The sequence below is a fragment of the Mobula hypostoma genome, chromosome 4, assembly GCF_963921235.1.
Source record: "Mobula hypostoma chromosome 4, sMobHyp1.1, whole genome shotgun sequence".
NCBI lineage: Eukaryota > Metazoa > Chordata > Chondrichthyes > Myliobatiformes > Myliobatidae > Mobula > Mobula hypostoma.
The window spans coordinates 152,536,100-152,556,487 of NC_086100.1; the positions used below are offsets into that span (position 1 = coordinate 152,536,100).

Below are 20,388 nucleotides of genomic sequence, written 5' to 3' on the forward strand. Positions count from 1 at the left end.
CTTTTATGTGGGTTCCTGAAACCTCCGTGGCATAGTGACACAACCAGTAGAGTTTCTGCCTCACTGCATCAGAGGCGTGGGTTCAATCCTGGCATGACTTCGCTGCCTGTGTGGAGTTTTCATGCTCTTCCTGTCACCATGTATGTTTCCCCAGATAAGAATACATGTTCTTCCTGTGTTTGCTTCCACATTACAAAGACATGTAGATTCATAGGATGATTGACTGCTGTAAATTGATTCTAACATATCAGCGAATGGTAGAATTTAGACAGGAATTGTTGAGAATATTGGGAGAATAATAAATCGGGTTAATATATGATTAGTGTAAATGGTAGCTGCTGCCTCTGTGACTAATCTGGTTTGTTATATCTCCTCAGATCTGCAATATCATGAACGCAGCAGCTGATGAAACTTTCAGCTTCCAGGTAAAGCAGTTATTCGCTAGAACCACAAGCCTACTGACTTCCGCACCCTCTTTAAATCCCAAGCTCTACAATTCAGAATGACATATTTCAAAAACAAAACTAAATTGTATTTGGATTATTCTGTTCATAATAAGAAACTGGTATTTGTTGCTGTCAATAATTTTATTGCTTTTGGATTTGCACAACTATGGCAAACAGGTTTAAAAAAGGATGGAATGTCAACTGTGGAAAATAGCTTTTGACAACTAAAGGGCAACGAGGCCTTCTTCATTTGTAGTTATGGAAGTAGTTAGAGGCTCAGAACTTATGAGTAATTCCTGAATCCTGAGGACACATGGAAGAGAAATGGTCTGTTTGGGCACTCTTGTAACTCCAAGCCACTTCAATAATGCCGGTGCCTGGTTGAGCACAAGATAGGTAGGTCAGTGGCAATGGTAGAGATGGAATCACCTGTTACAGCACTATCCTGGGTCATGTCTGTGGACCCTGACTTATGGACTCATGCATTTCCTAGCTCCCAGTATTAACGTATCAGTGAATTGTGTTTGGGTCCCCTTTTCACTGAACTGGCAAGAGAAACTGTAACTTGTGTACAGAGGAGATGCAGTGCTGTTTTACTGATAAGTCTCTTTGAAATATGGCTACTTTGAAGATTTCCCTCTCTCTTTGATGAGAGTTCTGTGAGATTCTCTCACCGCTCACCTCGCGATCTCTGTGCTCTCCTGCTCTTTGACCATGTGTTCATGCAGACTCACTACCACAACCATGCATTCTTCCTGGGTGCTCACCTCCCTACCTCCCTCCTTTTATTCCATGGTCACTTCCTGGGTGTTCACCTCCCTACCTCCCTCCCTTTATTCCATAGTCACTTCCTGGGTGCCCACCACCCTACCTCCCTCCCTTTATTCCATGGTCACTTCCTGGGTGCTCACCTCCCCACGTCCCTCCCTTTATTCCATGGTCACTTGCTGGGTGCTCACCTCCTTATCTCCCTCCCTTTACTCCGTGGTCACTTCCTGGGTGCCCACCACCCTACCTCCCTCCCTTTATTCCATGGTCACTTCCTGGGTGCTCACCTCCCCACCTTCCTCCCTTTACTCCATGGTCACTTCCTGGGTGCTCACCTCCCTACCTCCCTCCCTTTATTCCATGGTCATTTGCTGGGTGCTCACCTCCTTACCTTCCTCCCTTTATTCCATGGTCTATCCTCCCCTCCTACCAGATTCCATCATGTTCAGCCCTTTGTCACTGTCATCCATCACTTCCCAGCTTCTGATATCATTCCCAGTCTTCCCTCCCTCGTCTGCCTATCACCTCGCTCACCTAGATCCACATCACCCACCAGCTTCTGTTCCAATCCTTCTCTCCACTATTTTCTACTCGTTATTCCCCCTCCAGGTGAAGGGTCCCAACCTGAGATTTCCTCTATACATGCCATCTAACCTGTTGAGTTCAACTATTGCTTTGTACATCACTCACGAATGTGTATACAGTAGTACACACTTTTCCTAAATCAATTGTAAATTGGCAGTTGGGGTTTTGTGTGGTTACTACCAATTTAATGTGCCTGGTGTCTGGATCAGGCAAAATTAGGCCCATCAGTTGGAAGAGGTGGTAAATCATTAAACTCGATCTCTAGGGATTACCAAACCAAATGGGAACTTCAATCAGGTACCTCTTGTTATGGTAATGTTTTACACCAAAGTGGCTAACATTTCTGGATGAGAATGATACCGATTAACTCACTGAAAGTTGTCCAAGCTGCAATAAAAGGGAATGAAAACAAAGTACTCAGCAGGTCAGGCTAATGAAATAAAATTAACGTCTCAAGTTGGTGATCTTTAATCAGAATTGGGGGATGTTAGCAATAAACAGGTTTTAAACGACAGAAGAAAACTGAAGTGTGAAGCAATGAAGAAAAAAGAAAGTTTGTGATAGACTGGAAGGCAGGAAAAGTTAAATGAGAAAAGGGATGACAGTGCAAATGTATTGGGTGGTTGTGGGATAAGTAAGGAATTAAATGAATAATTCAGGGAGGCTCAAATGATAGAAATAGAATCGATATCTGAGATTATCTGAGTTAAATTCTGTAGATGTTGAAACAAATCTAAAATAATTTAGCTAACTATTCTACTTCCAGGATGTATTCCTCCCGCAGGTGATTCTTTTGTTTCTTATCAATCACTACTCCTTTTCTGTTTTTCATCTTTGGGAAGTATGGATCATGCAGGGAAATACAAAACATCTTTACGACAAATAGTAAGTAAATCAGGGAATAGATTGTCCTTTATGCAGCCATCACTAAGGGGTTTTTGGAGAGAGAAGTGTTTGAGAGGGATGGTGAGAGAGCCAAAACAGCAATCACAGTAGCTGCTGGATCAAAGACTTTTCCTGTTATTTCTGCTATTGACGTAGCATCTTCCAGTCATTTAAGCATTGGAGTTGTTGTCAGTGTTAAGTGTGTTGCATCTTTGTATGTAATCACCATGGGGCTCTGTTGCAGAACTGGGAAGAGAGCAAAGTACATTAAAATGGTTCCTAAGTGGAAAGAAAAGAACATTTTTACATTGGGGCAAGAATTGCATACTGTATTTCAAACTAGTGACTTTTTAAAAATTCATTTCTAGGAATGTGGACTTTGCAGGTTGAGTCAGTATTTAATTTCCCATCCCTTATTTCCCTTGATAAGTTGTGATGAGCTGCCTCCTTGAACTGTTGCAGTCCTTGAGGTGTGGGTATACCCACAATGTTGTTAAAGTGGGAGTTTCGTGATTTTTGCTCATCGACAGTGAAAGAGCGGTGATATATTTACAGAACAAGATGATAAATAGCAAGAGGGTAACCTCCAGGGGTTGGTGTCCTCATACTTTTGCTGCCACTGTTCTTCTTGCTGAGAGACGGCATGGGTTTGGAAAGTGATATCTAAGGATGCCATTTAAAATATTCTCTTTTCTCCTGCATTCAGACTGAACCTTTGGATAGCTTTGGATGGACCATCAAAAATGTCCTTTCAATGCCAATAGTAAACAAGAAGGAAGAGATTGTTGGAATCGCTACATTTTACAACAGGAAAGATGGGAAACCTTTTGATGAAATGGATGAAGTTCTTATGGAAGTAAGTCTCACACCATAACTTTTCATCATATTTGACCAGTTTGATTTTTAGTCTTGAAGTGATAACTGATATTTCATTATTCTCTGCCTCTAATTTCACCCCTAGTCCTTGACCCAGTTCTTAGGCTGGTCTGTTCTCAACACGGACACATATGATAAAATGAACAAGCTGGAATATCGGAAAGACATTGCCCAAGGAATGGTGCTGTATCACGTGAAATGTAGCAAGGATGAAATTCAGGACATATTGGTAAGTATTCCAAGTGTCACCACGCTTCCAGCGTCAACATAGGATGTCCATAACTCACTCATCCTAACAATACATTTTTGAAATGTGGGAGGAAACCTATGCAGTCATGAGGAGAATGTACGAACTCCTTACAGACAGCAGTGGGAAATGAACCCCAATCTTGCAGCAACTGATGTAAAGTGATGTGATAACTGCTATGCCACTGTGTCGTTCCACCTAATTCATCTAGTGGTCTAATTCAGTGTAGTTAAGATTGATATTTGCACACAGAAGAAAATGGTTTGACAAGTAGTCTTTCAGGAAAGTTATACCCCTACTATTCTGACAGTGAACTGTGTGTCTCTTCAGATAATCAACAGTAATTGCAATGAATCAGTAAAGCAATAAACCTACAGAATCAAACTGTACAGAATGTAGCCATTATCACTAGGGCCACATTTGCCTTCACCTAGTTTTCTGGTACCTCACATGTGCCTAGCAACAACTTCTATCAGGGCCCCAGTAATCCTCTGCTTTACTTCCTGTAACAGTTTGGAATACATTCCATTGTGTCGTAAGAATTTATTCACCTTTATATCTGGTAAGACATCTGAATACAACCACCATTTCGGTGTTAACATGTCCCGGATTACCTGTACCTCTCCCTGAAAAATGTAACTTCAGTGAATATAAATAAGAAGTATTCAGTAAAGACCTCTCAGGCTCCATGCACAAATTGCCCCTTGGGTTCTCTTTCCCTAGTTATCTTCTTGATCTCAACATATTTATAAAATCCCTTGGGATTTACTTTAATCTTGTCTGCCAGATGATATTGTTTGCCCCATTTGTCCCCCCTACACATTCTAAACCCCCGGAGGGCCTCACCTGTTTTCAGTGTTCAGTACCTGTAACCTGATTCAGTTTTCTTCCTGCATCAAGCCCTCAATATCCCTTGACAGCTAGGGCTTCATGGACTTATGTTCCTTAGCTTTCACCCCTACAGGTACCTGTTGGCCCTGAATTCTCACTACTTCAGCTTTAAAAGGCTTCCATTTGTCAGAAATATATTGACCCACAAACTCAAAATTTACTTTTTTTCTGGGCCTTGTCTTGTAATACTGAAATTACCTTTACTATCATTCATGTCCTTAATTTCTGGACCACTCTTTTCCCTTCCCACAACTACCTTGTTACCTTGTAACATATAGAGTTACGGTCATTATCCTGAAGATGCTTGTCCACAAACATTTCAATCACTTGCCTGACTTTGTTCCCTAAATATTAGGTCCTGTACAACTTCTGCTATCTGCATACTGGCACAAAAAGCTCTCCCCAATGTATTTTACAAATTCTACCCCCTCTAAATTCTACCTAGATGGGATAAAAATTGAAGGTGTTAACATCTACAATATAAGACATGCAGACGATACCACCCTAATGGCAAGCGCTGCAGAAGACCTACAAATCCTCCTGGACAAAGTAGTACAAACAAGTACAGATTTTGGTCTAACCGTGAACTGTAAAAAAAACAAATGTATGGTAATATCAAAACAGCAGGATGCTCCCAGCTGCCAATTGTACATCGGTAACCAAGAGATTGAACAAAAGACCAGCTTTAGTTACCTTGGTAGCTTTAAAGACAAGATCACAAGATGCTAGAAGTAAAGTAGAAATAAAAAGAAGAATTGCCATTGCCAAAACCAACTTCCAAAAAATGAAACCCATTTTTACCAACAGACACATTTCTATGACAACAAGGCTCAGGCTACTAAAATGTTACATCTAGTCAATCTTGCTGTATGCTTCCGAAACATGGACTATAACACTAGAACTCCAAAGAAACTTAGAAGCAACAGAAATGTGGTTTCTTAGAAGAATGCTGAAAATATCATACAGAGATAGGGTAACTAATGAGTCAGTATTCCAACGTGGCCATACAAAAAGATCTTTAATGAGAGGAAACTTAAATTCCTGGGCCATGTCATCAGAAAGGGAGAAATAGAATGCCTTACATTACAAGGCTGTATGCCTGGGAAACGCAGAAGAGGAAGGCGAAGAAGAAAATATATGGACACTGTGAAAGAACTAACAGATCTAAGTGTGCGAGATATCATTGATGCTGCATGGGATTGTTCGATGTGGAAAGCCATGATCACCCGAGCGTGTAACGCGCAAGGCGCATGAAGAAGAAGAAGAAGAAGACCCCGTCTAAAGCCTTCACACTAAGACAAGGGATATTGGGGAGGTGAACCTTATTGCTCCAACTGCTCTCATTGATCTGCTCTTCAGTTTCCTGCTGACTGTTGGGAGGCATGTGATATAATGCCAGCAAAATGATCACTCCTTTCCTTTTATTCCTAAGCTCTATCCACTCAATTTTTCAAAAAGCCTTGTAGGAAGTCCTCCCTCATTACTGAACGTTCTCTTTAACCAATATTCTAATGGCACTTCCCCTTTTACTTCCCCAGAAGGCCCAAAGCTTGAAGATCAAGTTTCCAGTGCTTCCATTTTTTTTACCATGTTGCTTTAGTTCTACCAATCTTTGTACTGCATTTGTGTGGACTATGATATTTGTAAGATAACCTGATTGATTAGCTGGCTTCTGGTGTAGTGCCACCAGCACCGGGCTTCAAAGTGGATGGTCCCAGGTTCGAATCTGGCCGGCCCCTTGCACACTTCCCATCTGTGCTGGGTCGAGCATTGAGCTGGCAACTTGGCCTCATAAAAAATCAGGCAAATGCTAAGGAAGCAGCAAAAAAATGCTGCCCAGTGCATCACAAAGCACGAAAAGGAACAGCAACCTTATGAATTCCATTCTATCAAGTTAAAATATGAAATAAATAACGCAGCAAGAAACTGCAAAGTAATTCCCTTGGAACAGTCATTACAGTGATTATTAGAGTATTAGATCCACTATTATAGATTAACGGCTTGGACATAGGAACTGAAATCATGGCATTAATTCCAAATTGTTAAAATAACTTGCAGCAGTATCACTGGCACGGAGTATCGCATACAGTGCTTTGAAAAAAGCTTTCAGACCCCACAACTATTTTCACATTTTACTGTATCATTTTCTAACTGTAAAATATATTGAGGTTGGATTTTTGAAACTAATCTACAAAACATTGTGCATCATATCAAATCAAAAAATATATTCCAAATTCTGTTAACAAGTTACTAAAAATTAAAGACCAAAATTGTGAGGCTGAAAAAGTATCCATCCCCTTTGTAACTGCTATGTTAATTTTACTCAGGTGCAACACTGTATATTACCTTACCAACTCACCCAATTTGTTGATGTAGGAAATTGGAAGATCTTCTGTTTTCAATAGAATAATTACCCTCTCGCCTTGTAAAGTCCAGCAGTGTGGTAGATTTTCAACAGACCAAACCTAATGAAGGCTAAAGAGCATTCAAGACAAGTCAGGGAAATGATAACAGAGAAGCACAAATCTGAGGAAGGGTACAAGGCCACTTTAAAGACACTGAACATACCTCGGAGCTCAGGGTAGTCTATTGTGAAAACGTGGAAAAACTATAAAACCACAGCCACACGGCCTAGGTCAGGCTGCCCCTCTAAATGTAGTCACCAGAGAAGAATGTCACTTGTAAGAGAGGTACTGTGATGCCAACCGTCACTCTGAACAAGCTGCAGAAGTCAGTGGCTGTAAGTGGAGTTGCATTTCATGGCTCCACAATCTCTAAAGTCTTGCACAAAAAGGGTATTTCTGGAAAAGTGGCAAGGAAGAAGCCCTGGCTAAAAAAAAAAGCATATCCTTGCCCATAAAGACTTTGTAAAGCATCATTTAGAAGATCCTGTAAAGATGTGGAGAAAGGTTTTGTGGCTGGATGAGACTAAAGTGCAAATTTTTGGCCTCAACTCTCAGTGGTACATGTGGCGTAAATCTCATACTGTGCATCAGCCAGGTAATTCCATCCCTACTGTAAAGTATGGTGGAGTAGCATCATGCTGTGGGGATGCTTTTCAGCAGCAAGGACTGGAAATCTGATCAGGATTGATGGGAAGATGATTGCAGCTAAATACAGAGAGATCCTGGATAAAAACCTGCTAGTCTCTGCCGGAAAGCTTAAACTGGGGAGGAAGTTCATTTTTCAGCAGCACACTGTCAGGGCAACCATGGAGAGGCTTCAAATGAAGAAAACTGATGTCCTTGAGTGGCCTAGTCAGAGTGCTAACCTTAACCTGATCAAACATCTCTCGCAAGAACTCAAGATTACTGTCCATCACCGCTCCCCAACTAAACGGGCACACCTTGAACAATTTTGCAAGGAAGAATGGGGAAATCTCGTTCCATCATATTGGGCAAAGCTAATAGAGACTTATCCAAAAAGACTACTAGCTGTAATAGCTGCGAGAAGTGGTTCAACTAAGTACTGAACAAAGAGGGATGAATACTTTAGAACTGCTGACATTTCAGGAGCATGTGATTCACAAATAAAACTTATCAGTTAAATTGATCAAAATCCCTGGTTGTAATACACATTTATGTGAACAAAGGGTTGGGGCTGCATACTTTTTCAAGGCATTGTATACAAGATTTATGATAAAAACAAATTATACAAAATTATACAAGAACACAATTAGAACAAAATAATTTAAATGGAATATGGATGATCTGTACTACATTCCCATTTACTACTACCTAATAAAAATGAACTTATAAGAGTTTTGAAAGCTCCAATGAACTCAGCAACCATAACTATTTGGAGAGTAAGTTGTAGATTTCTACTACCCTTTAATGTGGTGAGTATGTTTCCTGATTTCCCTGCCTACTACCAGTATTCCATATTTGAGATTTTGACCTCCTTAAACTTCCTTGATCAATAGAAGCAGTTGCCTTCTATAAACACCTTCAGGCAAGAAGTTAACTTTGCATAGTGGCCTGCTCAGCCATTGAAGCAATAATTTTGTCTGATCAATATAAAGCTGCCATAAGCTGGTCAATATGATAATCTAAATTCAATTTGCATCACTTAATTTAACTGCACTAAGTAGCATCAACTCTGATTCAAACAGTGACCATTCTCGTAGCTAATACTCAGGAATAAAAATTTAATCATTTGTGCGATCAATAAATCTTGTCCTTTGTTACCAGCCAACAAGGAAATATTTTGGAAAAGAGCCCAATGAATGTGAAGAAGAAGAATTGCAAGAACTCCTGGTAAGACATTCCTGATTGCTGATGCTCGAAGCATTATAAAATTGGGCTGTCATGTAAAAACAACATTAAACCTGCTATCTATCAGGGCAAAGAGGTGACATGCACAAGTTGATACGCAAATTTGTAAGTTGAGATGCCTGTTACTAGATCATCAGCAGTGAGAAAAAGTTAGTTTTAAGTTACTTCTGTAACTATATTCTGAGTTATGATAAAGCATCTTGACCTGAAACATCAACTTGTTCAAACTTTAATTCCCCATCTCACTCCCACTCTGACATCCCTGCCTGCCATCTCCTGCACTACTACAACAAGGTTGAGGAACAATACTTCATCTTCTGACTGGTTATGTGGGAGTCATCTGAACTCTATGAACTCCAACTTTAGTTAACTCAATCTATCTTTCCCTCTAGGTCACAGCTGGCCATTTCTGCCAGTCATCCATCTCTCATTTTGGCTGAGGTTTTAACTTTCTGCTGGACATGTTCCACACCTTTACTATTTTCAAACCATTAAACTGACAAAGTAGCATTATCTTATTCTAAATCTCACATTAACTCATTTAGTCACATCCTATCAGAGACATTTTTGTTCTATTCTTCCCTCCCTTCATTCTCCAAATGAAAATTAACTTGTTTTCTCTCTCACCCAGTTCCAACAAATGGTCTCAGACCTGAAACGTTAACTCCACTTCACTTTCCACAGATGTGGCCTGACCTGCTGAGTGTTTCCAGCATTTTCAGTATTTATTTCATAGTTTCCAAGACAGTTCTGGTTAGACACTTTATCCTCCCATGTTCTCTCTTAACCCCTCCATTCAAAGTCTATGAGGGTTGAGGCTGAGATTGTTGCCATGGAGAACAAAATTCTTTCATGCTTATTCCACCATTAAGACCTTCAGCAGCATTGTAAATAATAATAATATGAAGCTTTCTATAATAACCAGTTAAATATTTAATGATGAGTTCTCCAGATAAATTAGATGGATTTATTAACAAAGATGATTTCAATATTTTATTGATATCAATTAATATTTTCATTATTGAATTACAGTGCAAAAATGAAATTGGTATTTAATAACCTTCCAAAATTTTTATATGTCATTTTCAGATGAGTAAAACTACAGCTATGATGAGACTTAGACTACTTAATCATACAGACACAACTCTCTCCTAAATCCATTTTCCTTTAGAAGAATGAGTATGAGAACAGCAGGCCAACACACTTCCGCAATAGTACTGACTAAATAATCTGACAAAATCATCTTATTTTCCAGGACCAGCAACTTCCTGAACCAGAACAGTTTGACCTTTATGAATTCGGTTTTAGTGATTTAGAATTTGCTGAGATGGATCTTGTGCGATGTGGCATACAGATGTACTATGAATTAAAAGTTGTGAACAAATTCCATATTCCACGTGAGGTAAGTAATTCTGTGCTGTGGGGAAACTAAAAAGGAAGGAGCTGGATAATTATTGGGATTTAAAATTCCTGGACACTAAAAGGATCTTCAAAGAATCCAGTAGTTGTTGTTGTTGCTTGTGTGTTCTGTAAACATGGTAGGCATGTTACATTGGTGCCGAAATATGTGGTTACACTTGCAGCCTGCCCTCAGTACATCCTTAGATGGTGGTGGTTGTTAACACAGATAAAACATTTCACTGTATATTTCCATGTTCAGGTGATAAATAAACCTAAATCTGAATCAGATTGTAGTAGATTATTGAATAAACTGAATATAACTTTCCAAGTGTCATTAAGAGCAAGAGAGTTATACAGCATGAAAACAGACCTTTCAGTTCATCGAGTTCTTGCCAACCCACTTACACCAATCTTATACTTGTTCCAATTCTTCCCAGATTCCGTTCAAATCTCCCTAGACTCTACCATTCACCCCAAACACTAAGGGCAATTTCAATACCAATATCTTCATCTTTATTCCTTTGAAGAAAATATCTGACCCTAAAGTTTCTCTTTAGTTGACTCTTATTGAGTAATTTCAAGGTATATGATTTAAAAGATGTAATGATAGCAATAAGTACTTTATTGATCCCATGTAGGAAATTATTTTGTTACAGCAGCAACATTTAAAAACACACTTAGCAATGATAATAAATAATAATAATATTAACTAATAATAAAGTACAGAATAATATACACAATATTAATTTACCAATGTGCAATACTATGCAATAATAATGTGCGAAATAATAAATGAGACTATTGTACTATGATGTGTGTTCTGCTGTCGCACAGAAATGAACTGTTGTATATCTTACTGCATTTAGTCGTAAAGATTTGCTGTAACAACCTTTGTGACAGCAGAGCTGGATGAGGCTGTTTGAAAGGGTGCTCCGCTGCTTAGTCAGTCGGTCATGGAGAGGATGTGTCTGACATGTAGCATGGGTCAAACAGTTCATACTGCATTTAGTTTAGTTATCTAGACCCAGAAAAACCAACTGTCATTGCTGCCACATGTTGATGATTTCAGCCATAGTAACATGTTAGCAAGGAAAAGCAACATAGTTCTAACTCGTGATCATTCATCCACTGAATTAATGAGGTCCAAGCCTAAGACTGGAAAGGGACAACTGATTGGAACAGAAATAGAAATAAATCATGATTTAACCAGTTCCGGCACCATTGGAAAGCACATCAGTTCCTCATTCAGGATGCAGAGGAGGTTTACCAGCAATGGAATTGGGGTGGGCCACTTCAAATAGGTGGAGAGTCAAGAAAAGCTATGATTGGCTCCCTTGAAGCATATAAAGCTAAGGCAAGATTTAATAGAAATTAGCAAAATAATGAAGGGTGTTTAGAATACCAGGGAGATGCAAATTAACAGGAAGACACACTTAAGAAATAGGAAAAGAATCAGGAGGAGGTGGTAAAGGAAATTGTTGTCATCCTATGAATTGTTGTGTTCTGAAATGGACTGCGCAGAAAGATGGTAAGAGCATACTAAATTATCATATTATCATATCAAAGTGAACTGGAGAATGTATTTGAAGGTATTGAGGAAGGAGCAGGCACATGAGATTAATTAGATGAGCTTTCAAAGAGCTACACAGGCATAACAAGCCACAGAATCCCCTGTTCTGGTTCGGTCTATGATCCTGAGAGGTTCCGAACTGATCAAAGTTAACATTTTGTTCGAGTATTCTTCTCCAGCTATGTGGCGGTGCTTGGTCTCAGATTTCTGGGAATGAAAGGCTTGTAGGGACGTGGTTTGTGAGCTCCATTGCACTGACTGTCCTTGATTCTCATAAAGTGTCAAAGACAATGTTTTATATTGATTGCCTAATATTGCTCTCTCATTTTCCTGTATTAATAAAATATCCTATGGATAATTCATAGGTGTTAGTCCGATTTATTTATTCATTAAGTAAAGGATATCGAAGAATTACGTACCACAATTGGCGCCATGGATTCAACGTTGGGCAGACAATGTTCACTCTTCTGATGGTAAGATTAGTTTCATGTTTGAGACTCTAAAATCTGCATTAATGTTACAGCCCGTTTTTCCCCCTTTGTCCTGTAACACACAGCACTACCTTAACATTCATGATCTAAAGTATGCCCTAATAAATCGCCTGTGAGAAATCTTTCTAAATTAATACATTATATCAGCATAAGATATGAATGTTCTTAAAGGAGAGGACAACGCTAATGACCGATATTAGCACCCTACATACTTTATCTACAAATTCCATGTTCACACTTTTGTGGGCCTGCAACCTCTGATTACTGCTTAAAAATATGTAATGATCAATTCTCCAGTCAGGAAGCTACAGGAAGCTTCATCAATAAGATATGCAGCCATGTGGATTAGCTCCTAAATGTCTTTGATTGTTTTGCATTTGCAGACCGGTAAGTTGAAACGGTATTACACAGACTTGGAAACACTGGCCATGTTAACTGCAGGACTTTGCCATGATATTGATCACAGGGGGACCAACAACTTGTACCAGATGAAGTAAGTTCTTGATGAACAGATATTCTACTTCTCACTCACAGCTACATTTCAGAATTATTAAACAAGGTCTCTTTATGTTTCTTTTATTCATAGTTCTCTGACAAGTTTCTATTTGTCATTGTTATTTATTTATCATCAGATCCCAGCACCCACTAGCAAAACTTCATGGCTCTTCAATTATGGAGCGTCATCACCTGGAGCTTAGCAAGACTCTACTTGCCGATGAGGTGAGCCTTTGGATCACATGGACACCTGTGGTTAGATGTGGGTCTCCTTACCAAGCCCATCAAACATTAGAGTGAAATGGAACAGAATGTAGTTACAACAGGGGGAACTGAAGATGAAATTCCCTTGGGCAATCGCTCTGCCTCTGCATGATGACTCACTGCAGCACATTGTGATTATTTTTTCCATCGACTTCAAGAGAAATTTCAGTTGTATTAACACCAGGAGAAAATAAACTGGGCTACTGCATATATTAATTGAGCTACAAAGACAATCACTGGAAATGTGAACTAGGGAGTGCAGAGGCCATTTACAAAGGTAGTAACTGTTCTCTTATTTGCACGTGGAATGTAGGTGCCATTGGCAATGCCAGCATTTATATTTAGTCCTAATTATCTCATGAACTGAAAAGCCAGTTAAGAGCCGAACAGGGTAAGGATGGCAGATTTCCTTCTCTGAATGATACGTGGACCAAAGCAGAGTTTACAAAAATATAGTGCTTTCATGGCTACCATTACTGATTTGTGACCTTTAGTTTCAAGTTCGAATTCAATCATACACATGAATACAGCCAAATGAAAGAGTGCTCCTCTGGGGCCACGGTGCAATACACAGGGCCAATAGTCACAGAGGGGACATATAGCATATATAGAACATAGAATAGTAGAGCACAGTACAGGCCCCTCGGCCCACAATGTTGTGCCGACCCTCAAACCCTGCCTCCCGTATAAGCCTCCACCCTAAATTCCTCCATATACCTGTCTAGTAGTCTCTTAAACTTCACTAGTGTATCTGCCTCCACCACTGACTCAGGCAGTGCATTCCACGCACCAACCACTCTCTGAGTAAAAAACCTTCCTCTAATATCCCCCTTGAACTTCCCACCCCCTACCTTAAAGCCATGTCCTCTTGTATTGAGCAGTGGTGCCCTGGGGAAGAGGCGCTGGCTATCCACTCTATCTGTTCCTGTTAATATCTGGTATACCTCTATCATGTCTCCTCTTATCCTCCTCCTCTCCAAAGTGTAAAGCTCTAGCTCCCTTAATCTCTGATCATAATGCATACTCTCTAAAGCAGGCAGCATCCTGATAAATCTCCTCTGTACCCTTTCCAATGCTTCCACATCCTTCCTATAGTGAGGCAAACAGAACTGGACACAATACTCCAAGTGTGGCCTAATCAGAGTTTTATAGAACTGCATCATTACCTTGCGACTCTTAAACTCTATCCCTTGACTTATGAAAGCGAACACTCCATAAGCTTCCTTAACTACCCTATCTACCTGTGAAGCAACTTCCAGGGATCTGTGGACATGTACCCCCAGATCCCTCTGCTCCTCCACACTACCAAGTATCCTACCATTTACTTTGTACTCTGCCTTGGAGTTTGTCCTTCCAAAGTGTATCACCTCATACTTTTCCAGGTTGAACTCCATCTGCCACTTCTCAGCCCACTTCTGCATCCTATCAATGTCTCTCTGCAATCTTTGACAATCCTCTACACTATCTACAACACCACCAACCTTTGTGTCATCTGAAAACTTGCCAACCCAGCCATCTACCCCCACATCCAGGTCGTTAATAAATATACAATTACAGTATCAGGTAAACATACAGCTACCCAAAAAAATATAGCCCAAGTCCCTGAGTGTCATGGCCTGGAGATTGATGGTGCATGGGATGTCGTCCTGACGCCACATTTTCTGCAAGTAGAAGGCAGCAGCAGTCCTCCTCGTGCACTGGTACGGCTGCAGACGAACGCAATCCACCTCGTCTTCCAGTGAGCAAAAGCTCCGGCAGGGAGGACCGACAGGAGGGGCCAGCCGCCAGCCCAACACTGAATCCAGCCGTGTCCCTGCTCTCTCCTACACCACCTTCAGCAGCTCCTTCCTTGGGCGGCTGCAGCAGGAGACCCCGTAGCTTGTGGGCCTGGTCCACGTAACAACCACGGCTACACGGCTCCCCTGCCATTCTCTAGCCAATGAACCCATGAATTGGACTTGTAGCATTCAACATTATCAATGTCCAACAGGGTTTTGTGACCGTAAGAAAAACGACCAAGACAATCATTTGCACTGTTTGCTGGACTGCACACGGCCCCTGCTCAGCACCTTTCTCCTTGGGTGGCTGTAGCAGGCTGCACCACAGTACACAACAGGTCCAGCTCCGCCGTGACTGGGCAACTCACCAGTGGGGTAGACCTGCAGTACTTGATATTCTTAATACCCAACAGTGTCTTGCTATCATAAAAAAACTAAAGGATGAACTATCACACCTTTGTTTGGATCCAGAGAAGCTGCTGCAACCGAGCACGGCACCATCTTACCAAAAGATATTTCACTGAACAAGCCAGAAGTGTAATGATGTGAAGTTAAATTCCCCTGCTGGCATGGTAGGAGTCGAATTCACATCCCTGGATAAATAATCCAGCAATCTAGTCACTAAATCAGTAACTATATCACACTGGAGTGCTTAACATAATTGAAGGTTGTGTTGATAATAACACTTTTGAGGTTAAAATATCTATTATTCCTGGATTGGCAGACTATGAATTAACCTTGACCTGCCTCACAACTCTGAAAATCTGTCGTGCTATGGTTTTGTACTGCTATGTTTTGTACCTCTGGAAATTAATTGAGAGGTAAACATGGGAGCCCGGGAGTACTCATGTTCTTTGTTTTATTTTCAGTGAGGCGTGCACGTATGCTGTGCTGGCGTAATGACTTATTCTATTCACTTATTTCTTATATATGACCCACGGTAAACAAACAAAGAATGCTTAATCAAACAATATATTTACAATATTACTCAAATAGTCCAGTAATATTAAGTACACAGCACTTCTCCCTGCTTAGCTATAAACTCCAACTCAATATAGAATGCATCTCTAATATACATACATACACATGCACAGTATGCTATATAATACAGATACCATACAGATATACGCAACTAGTAAATTTTAAATTGTCCCACTCAGGCCTAACGATTTAATCACTGTGGAGGATTTCTTATTCTTGTGGAATGATGTCTTTCCTGACAAGGGGAGTCATTGTGTTTGACAGGTGAGACTTGTGGCTGTGAAATAGTATCAGGTTCTGGGGCCTCCTCTGTGGTGGTTGTAGGAGTTGACTGAGGGACTGAAGGAAGTGGTTCTGACAACTCTGGGCACTTTTCTTCTTCAACAATTGACTTTTCTCTCCTCAACTGATTGATGTGTATCGCCAGATGACATCAGACACAATCTCCACTGTGTAGGAGAGTGGACCAGTCTGTTCCTAATCATTCCAAGTACCCACTTTTGAACATCTCTGTCATCCATCACTAGGACTGCTTGTCCAGGAGTGAGATATTGAACCTACTTGTTTGTGGAGCCCTCAGTTTGCCTCAACTGTTTGTCCTGCATACTCCTTCTGAGACTGGGTTAGAGGACATTCAAGTGTAAGCACATGGGACAATCCAGGAAAAGCAAAGCTGGTGAGTTGGTTGTGGAGTGTACTGCACTGCAACATGCAAGGAGAAAGTTGGCGAGTTTCGGATTCAGTGTTGGTGTGTTCAGTTGACATTGCTCAAAGAATGTTCTTTAGATTTTGGACAAGCATTTCCACCAAGCCATTTGGAGCTGGGCGGTACAGTGCTGATGCAATTATTCCATTATTTTCAGGAATCTTATTCCATTCATTTTCAGGAATGACTGAAACTGTTCTGCAACAAACTGTGGTCCACTGTCAGTGACTAAGTGTTCTGGAACACCAGAACTCTTGCGAAGAGCCTTCTCAACACATTAGCAGTGTGCAGTGCTGTAGTGGAGGCTTTTGGAAACAATTCTGCCCACTTTGTAGTTGCATCCACTACTACCAAGGAATATGAGCCCATGAATGGTCCTGAAAAATCCACATGAATCCTCTGCCAGGGCAGTGAAAGCTGTTCCCAGGGATGGACAGGCCCTGCTCTTGGCATCCCAGACAGTGCATGGCAAGCTGCTTAGTCTGCTGGTCTATCCCATGCCACCAGACAAAATGCCTTCACTTTAACCATGCCTAGATGACTGGCATGTAGCTCGGCCAACACTTTAGCTCTCAACTTGGATGGTACAACAACTCTGAGTCCCCACGTAAGACAACTCCTGCCAGGTGCAAGGTCATTCCTGTGCTGGTAAAAAATGGAGTAATTGGAATTTCTGCTGCACATTCCAGCCAGTTTGTGTTGCCATATAGACTGTGACAGTGTGTGGTCTTTCTGGTTTCCCTTTGGGTCATCTCTGCCGTAATAGGGAGACTTTCAGTTTTGATTAGAGGGAATACGTCAAGAGGAGAGTTTTCTTTTGCCAGGTTTTCTGACATTCCCTTTTCCAAAGGTAAAAGGGACAATCAATCTGTATTTCCATGATGAGATGTCCTCTTGAATTTGATCTTGTAATTGTGTTCTCCCAGAACCAGAGCCCATCTCTGCAGTTGTACTGCTACTGCTGTGAAACACCCTTCTGAGGACTGAAAATGGAGACTAGTGGTTGATGAACAGTAATGAGGATAAACTCTCTCCCATACAACTACTGGTTGAAATGTTTTACTTCTCAACCAGTCTCAAGGCCTCTCCGTCAATCTGTACATAATTTTTTTCTACAGTGGTAACGAAACATAATGCAAAGGCTATGGGAGTCACTTCCATCCCTCATAACATGTGACAAATAGGCAGGTTTGGAAGGAACCTGTTGTAGGAATTGACAATCCTAAAAAGGCCTGCAACTGTGACACGCCCTTTGGCCTTGGGTCATCCACCACTACTTGAACCTTCTTGTGTATTTCTTGTGCATCAATGGTGTGACCACAGTAAGTGATGCTTGGTTTAAAGTCACACTTGTCGCATCATACTCTGAGCCTATATTTTTCTAATCTTTTTTCACACTGTCTGGAGATTTTGGAGATGATCCTTGTAGTCCTCATGGATAACAATGTAACACTGAGTACCTGTGCAGCCTTGTAGCACCTTGTCGACAGCTTACTACCAGTGTGCTGGTGTAGATACTGCTCCAAAATAGGCCTATTATAGTGATAAAGTGCTTTGTGAGTGTTTATGATGAGAAACACTTTGGACTCTTCTTGCATCTCCATCTGTAGGAAGACCTCAGCTAAGTCCACTTTGCTGAAGTGTTTTCCTCCAGAAAGATTTGCAAAGATATCCTCTATCCTGGGCAGACGGTCTTGATTGACTTTCAGTACTGGGTTAATGGTGACCTTAAGATCACCACAGATCCTGACAGACCCATTTTTCTTGGTTACTGGGACAACTGGTGATGCCCATGGGCTCCACTCAAACTTGGAAAGAATTCCTTCAGCCTCCATGTCATCCATCTCAGTGTCTATCTTATTACAGATGGTATAAGGAACTGGATGAGCTTTGTAAAACTTGGGTGTAGCATTTTCATTTGACATTATTTTACCTGTGATATGTTTGAATTTTCCAATGCCATCCTTGTATACTGCTATGGCATCTTACCTTTCTTAATTTGCTTTCAGTTGACTTTATTGCAGGGGATGTGGTATGAAAGTGGTGGATGGATCTCCAATCAAGTTGTAGTTGTCTCAGCCACTCACTACCCCACGATGCTGGCCCTCCTGTTTTTACTGCATACAAGCCCAATGTGGCTTGTAAGTTGTTGTGTTTCACTGCTACAAATGTCATTCCCACAGGAGTTATCTTTTCTCCAGTATAAGTTCCTCGTGGAATATCTGCAGGCTTCAGTTCAAACTGCCTTTGTGGAATGACTGAAACAGCCAAGTCAATATCCAAATCCATTTTAATTAATTTGATGTTCACTTCTGGTGTAAGCCATATTGCCTGTCTCCTGTTACTTTTCGCATTGTATACTGTATCTCAAGGTTACTCAGTTTCATGTCACTCTCATCATTATCATATTTTTCACCAAGAGCATGCTCTTTTTGAAACTGCAACTTAATTTTTTTATCTTTTTCTTTTTACTGTGCAGTATATTTATTTTTGTCTGCCCTCCATGATCTTGTATGTGTCCTACTTCGTGGCATTTTCTGCAAATTTCACCTTTAAACCTACATTGGGTCTGGTGTATGTGAACCCCTGCCACAATGGTAACACAACTTGATCGATCAGGCAAGTTTCTGTTTAGATGTTGCAATTTTTTTCTTGTTCACTTTCATTCTTGACTGCTACTCTTTAGTTGCTGTTTTCATGAATACAGCAATTTCAACCAACATACATCAAAGTTGCTGGTGAACGCAACAGGCCAAGCAGCATCTGTAGGAAGAGGTGCAGTCGACGTTTCAGGCCGAGACCCTTCGTCAGGACTAACTGAAGGAAGAGTGAGTAAGGGATTTGAAAGTGGGAGGGGGAGATCCAAAATGATAGGAGAAGACAGGAGGGGGAAGGATAGAGCCGAGAGCTGGACAGGTGATAGGCAAAAGGGGATACGAGAGGATCATGGGACAGGAGGTCCGGGAAGAAAGACGGGGGGGCGGGGTGACCCAGAGGATGGGCAAGAGGTATATTCAGAGGGACAGAGGGAGAAAAAGCAGAGTGAGAGAAAGAATGTGTGCATAAAAATGAGTAACAGATGGGGTACAAGGGGGAGGTGGGGCCTTAGCGGAAGTTAGAGAAGTCGATGTTCATGCCATCAGGTTGGAGGCTACCCAGATGGAATATAAGGTGTTGTTCCTCCAACCTGAGTGTGGCTTCATCTTTACAGTAGAGGAGGCCGTGGATAGACATATCAGAATGGGAATGGGACGTGGAATTAAAATGTGTGGCCACTGGGAGATCCTGCTTTCTCTGGCGGACAGAGCGTAGGTGTTCAGCGAAACGATCTCCCAGCCTGCGTCAGGTCTCGCCAATATATAGATGGTCACATCGGAAGCACCAGTGCCTTGCAAGCACTGAATTTATCATGCTTCAGAAATTTAAAGCATACCTTGGCCTTCAACATCAGTGTAGTAACAACATGTTGCATTCCTGGTGGTGTGAATGGGATAATAATGGGTTAAGTCAGGCTGCACAGATAATTCTTTTTCCCTATTATTAGCTGGTTCAAGGACCATGAAATATAGAGTTAATGTGAAGTGAACAAGATATAGAAGGGATATGAGGATTTTTTTTTTATGCAGAGTAATGACGATCTGAAACTCACCGTCTGGTGGTGATGGAAATGGAGGCAATCACATTTTTCAAAGGTAAATAATTCATGGGTTTGAGGAAAAATAATTTACAA

The 20,388-nt window shown here is 41.0% G+C and overlaps 1 protein-coding gene across 1 annotated transcript in view; it reads left to right on the top strand.

The window, feature by feature from the left end:
- LOC134344952 (rod cGMP-specific 3',5'-cyclic phosphodiesterase subunit beta-like) overlaps positions 1-20,388 on the top strand; it is an 82,609-nt gene that overhangs the window by 30,695 nt on the left and 31,526 nt on the right. The window contains exons 8-15 of the mRNA XM_063045086.1: positions 378-425; positions 3,391-3,540; positions 3,646-3,789; positions 8,889-8,954; positions 10,228-10,374; positions 12,309-12,416; positions 12,818-12,927; positions 13,067-13,154. Of these exons, the coding sequence (XP_062901156.1) occupies positions 378-425; positions 3,391-3,540; positions 3,646-3,789; positions 8,889-8,954; positions 10,228-10,374; positions 12,309-12,416; positions 12,818-12,927; positions 13,067-13,154 (861 nt within the window). The remainder of the gene's footprint in view (positions 1-377; positions 426-3,390; positions 3,541-3,645; positions 3,790-8,888; positions 8,955-10,227; positions 10,375-12,308; positions 12,417-12,817; positions 12,928-13,066; positions 13,155-20,388) is intronic.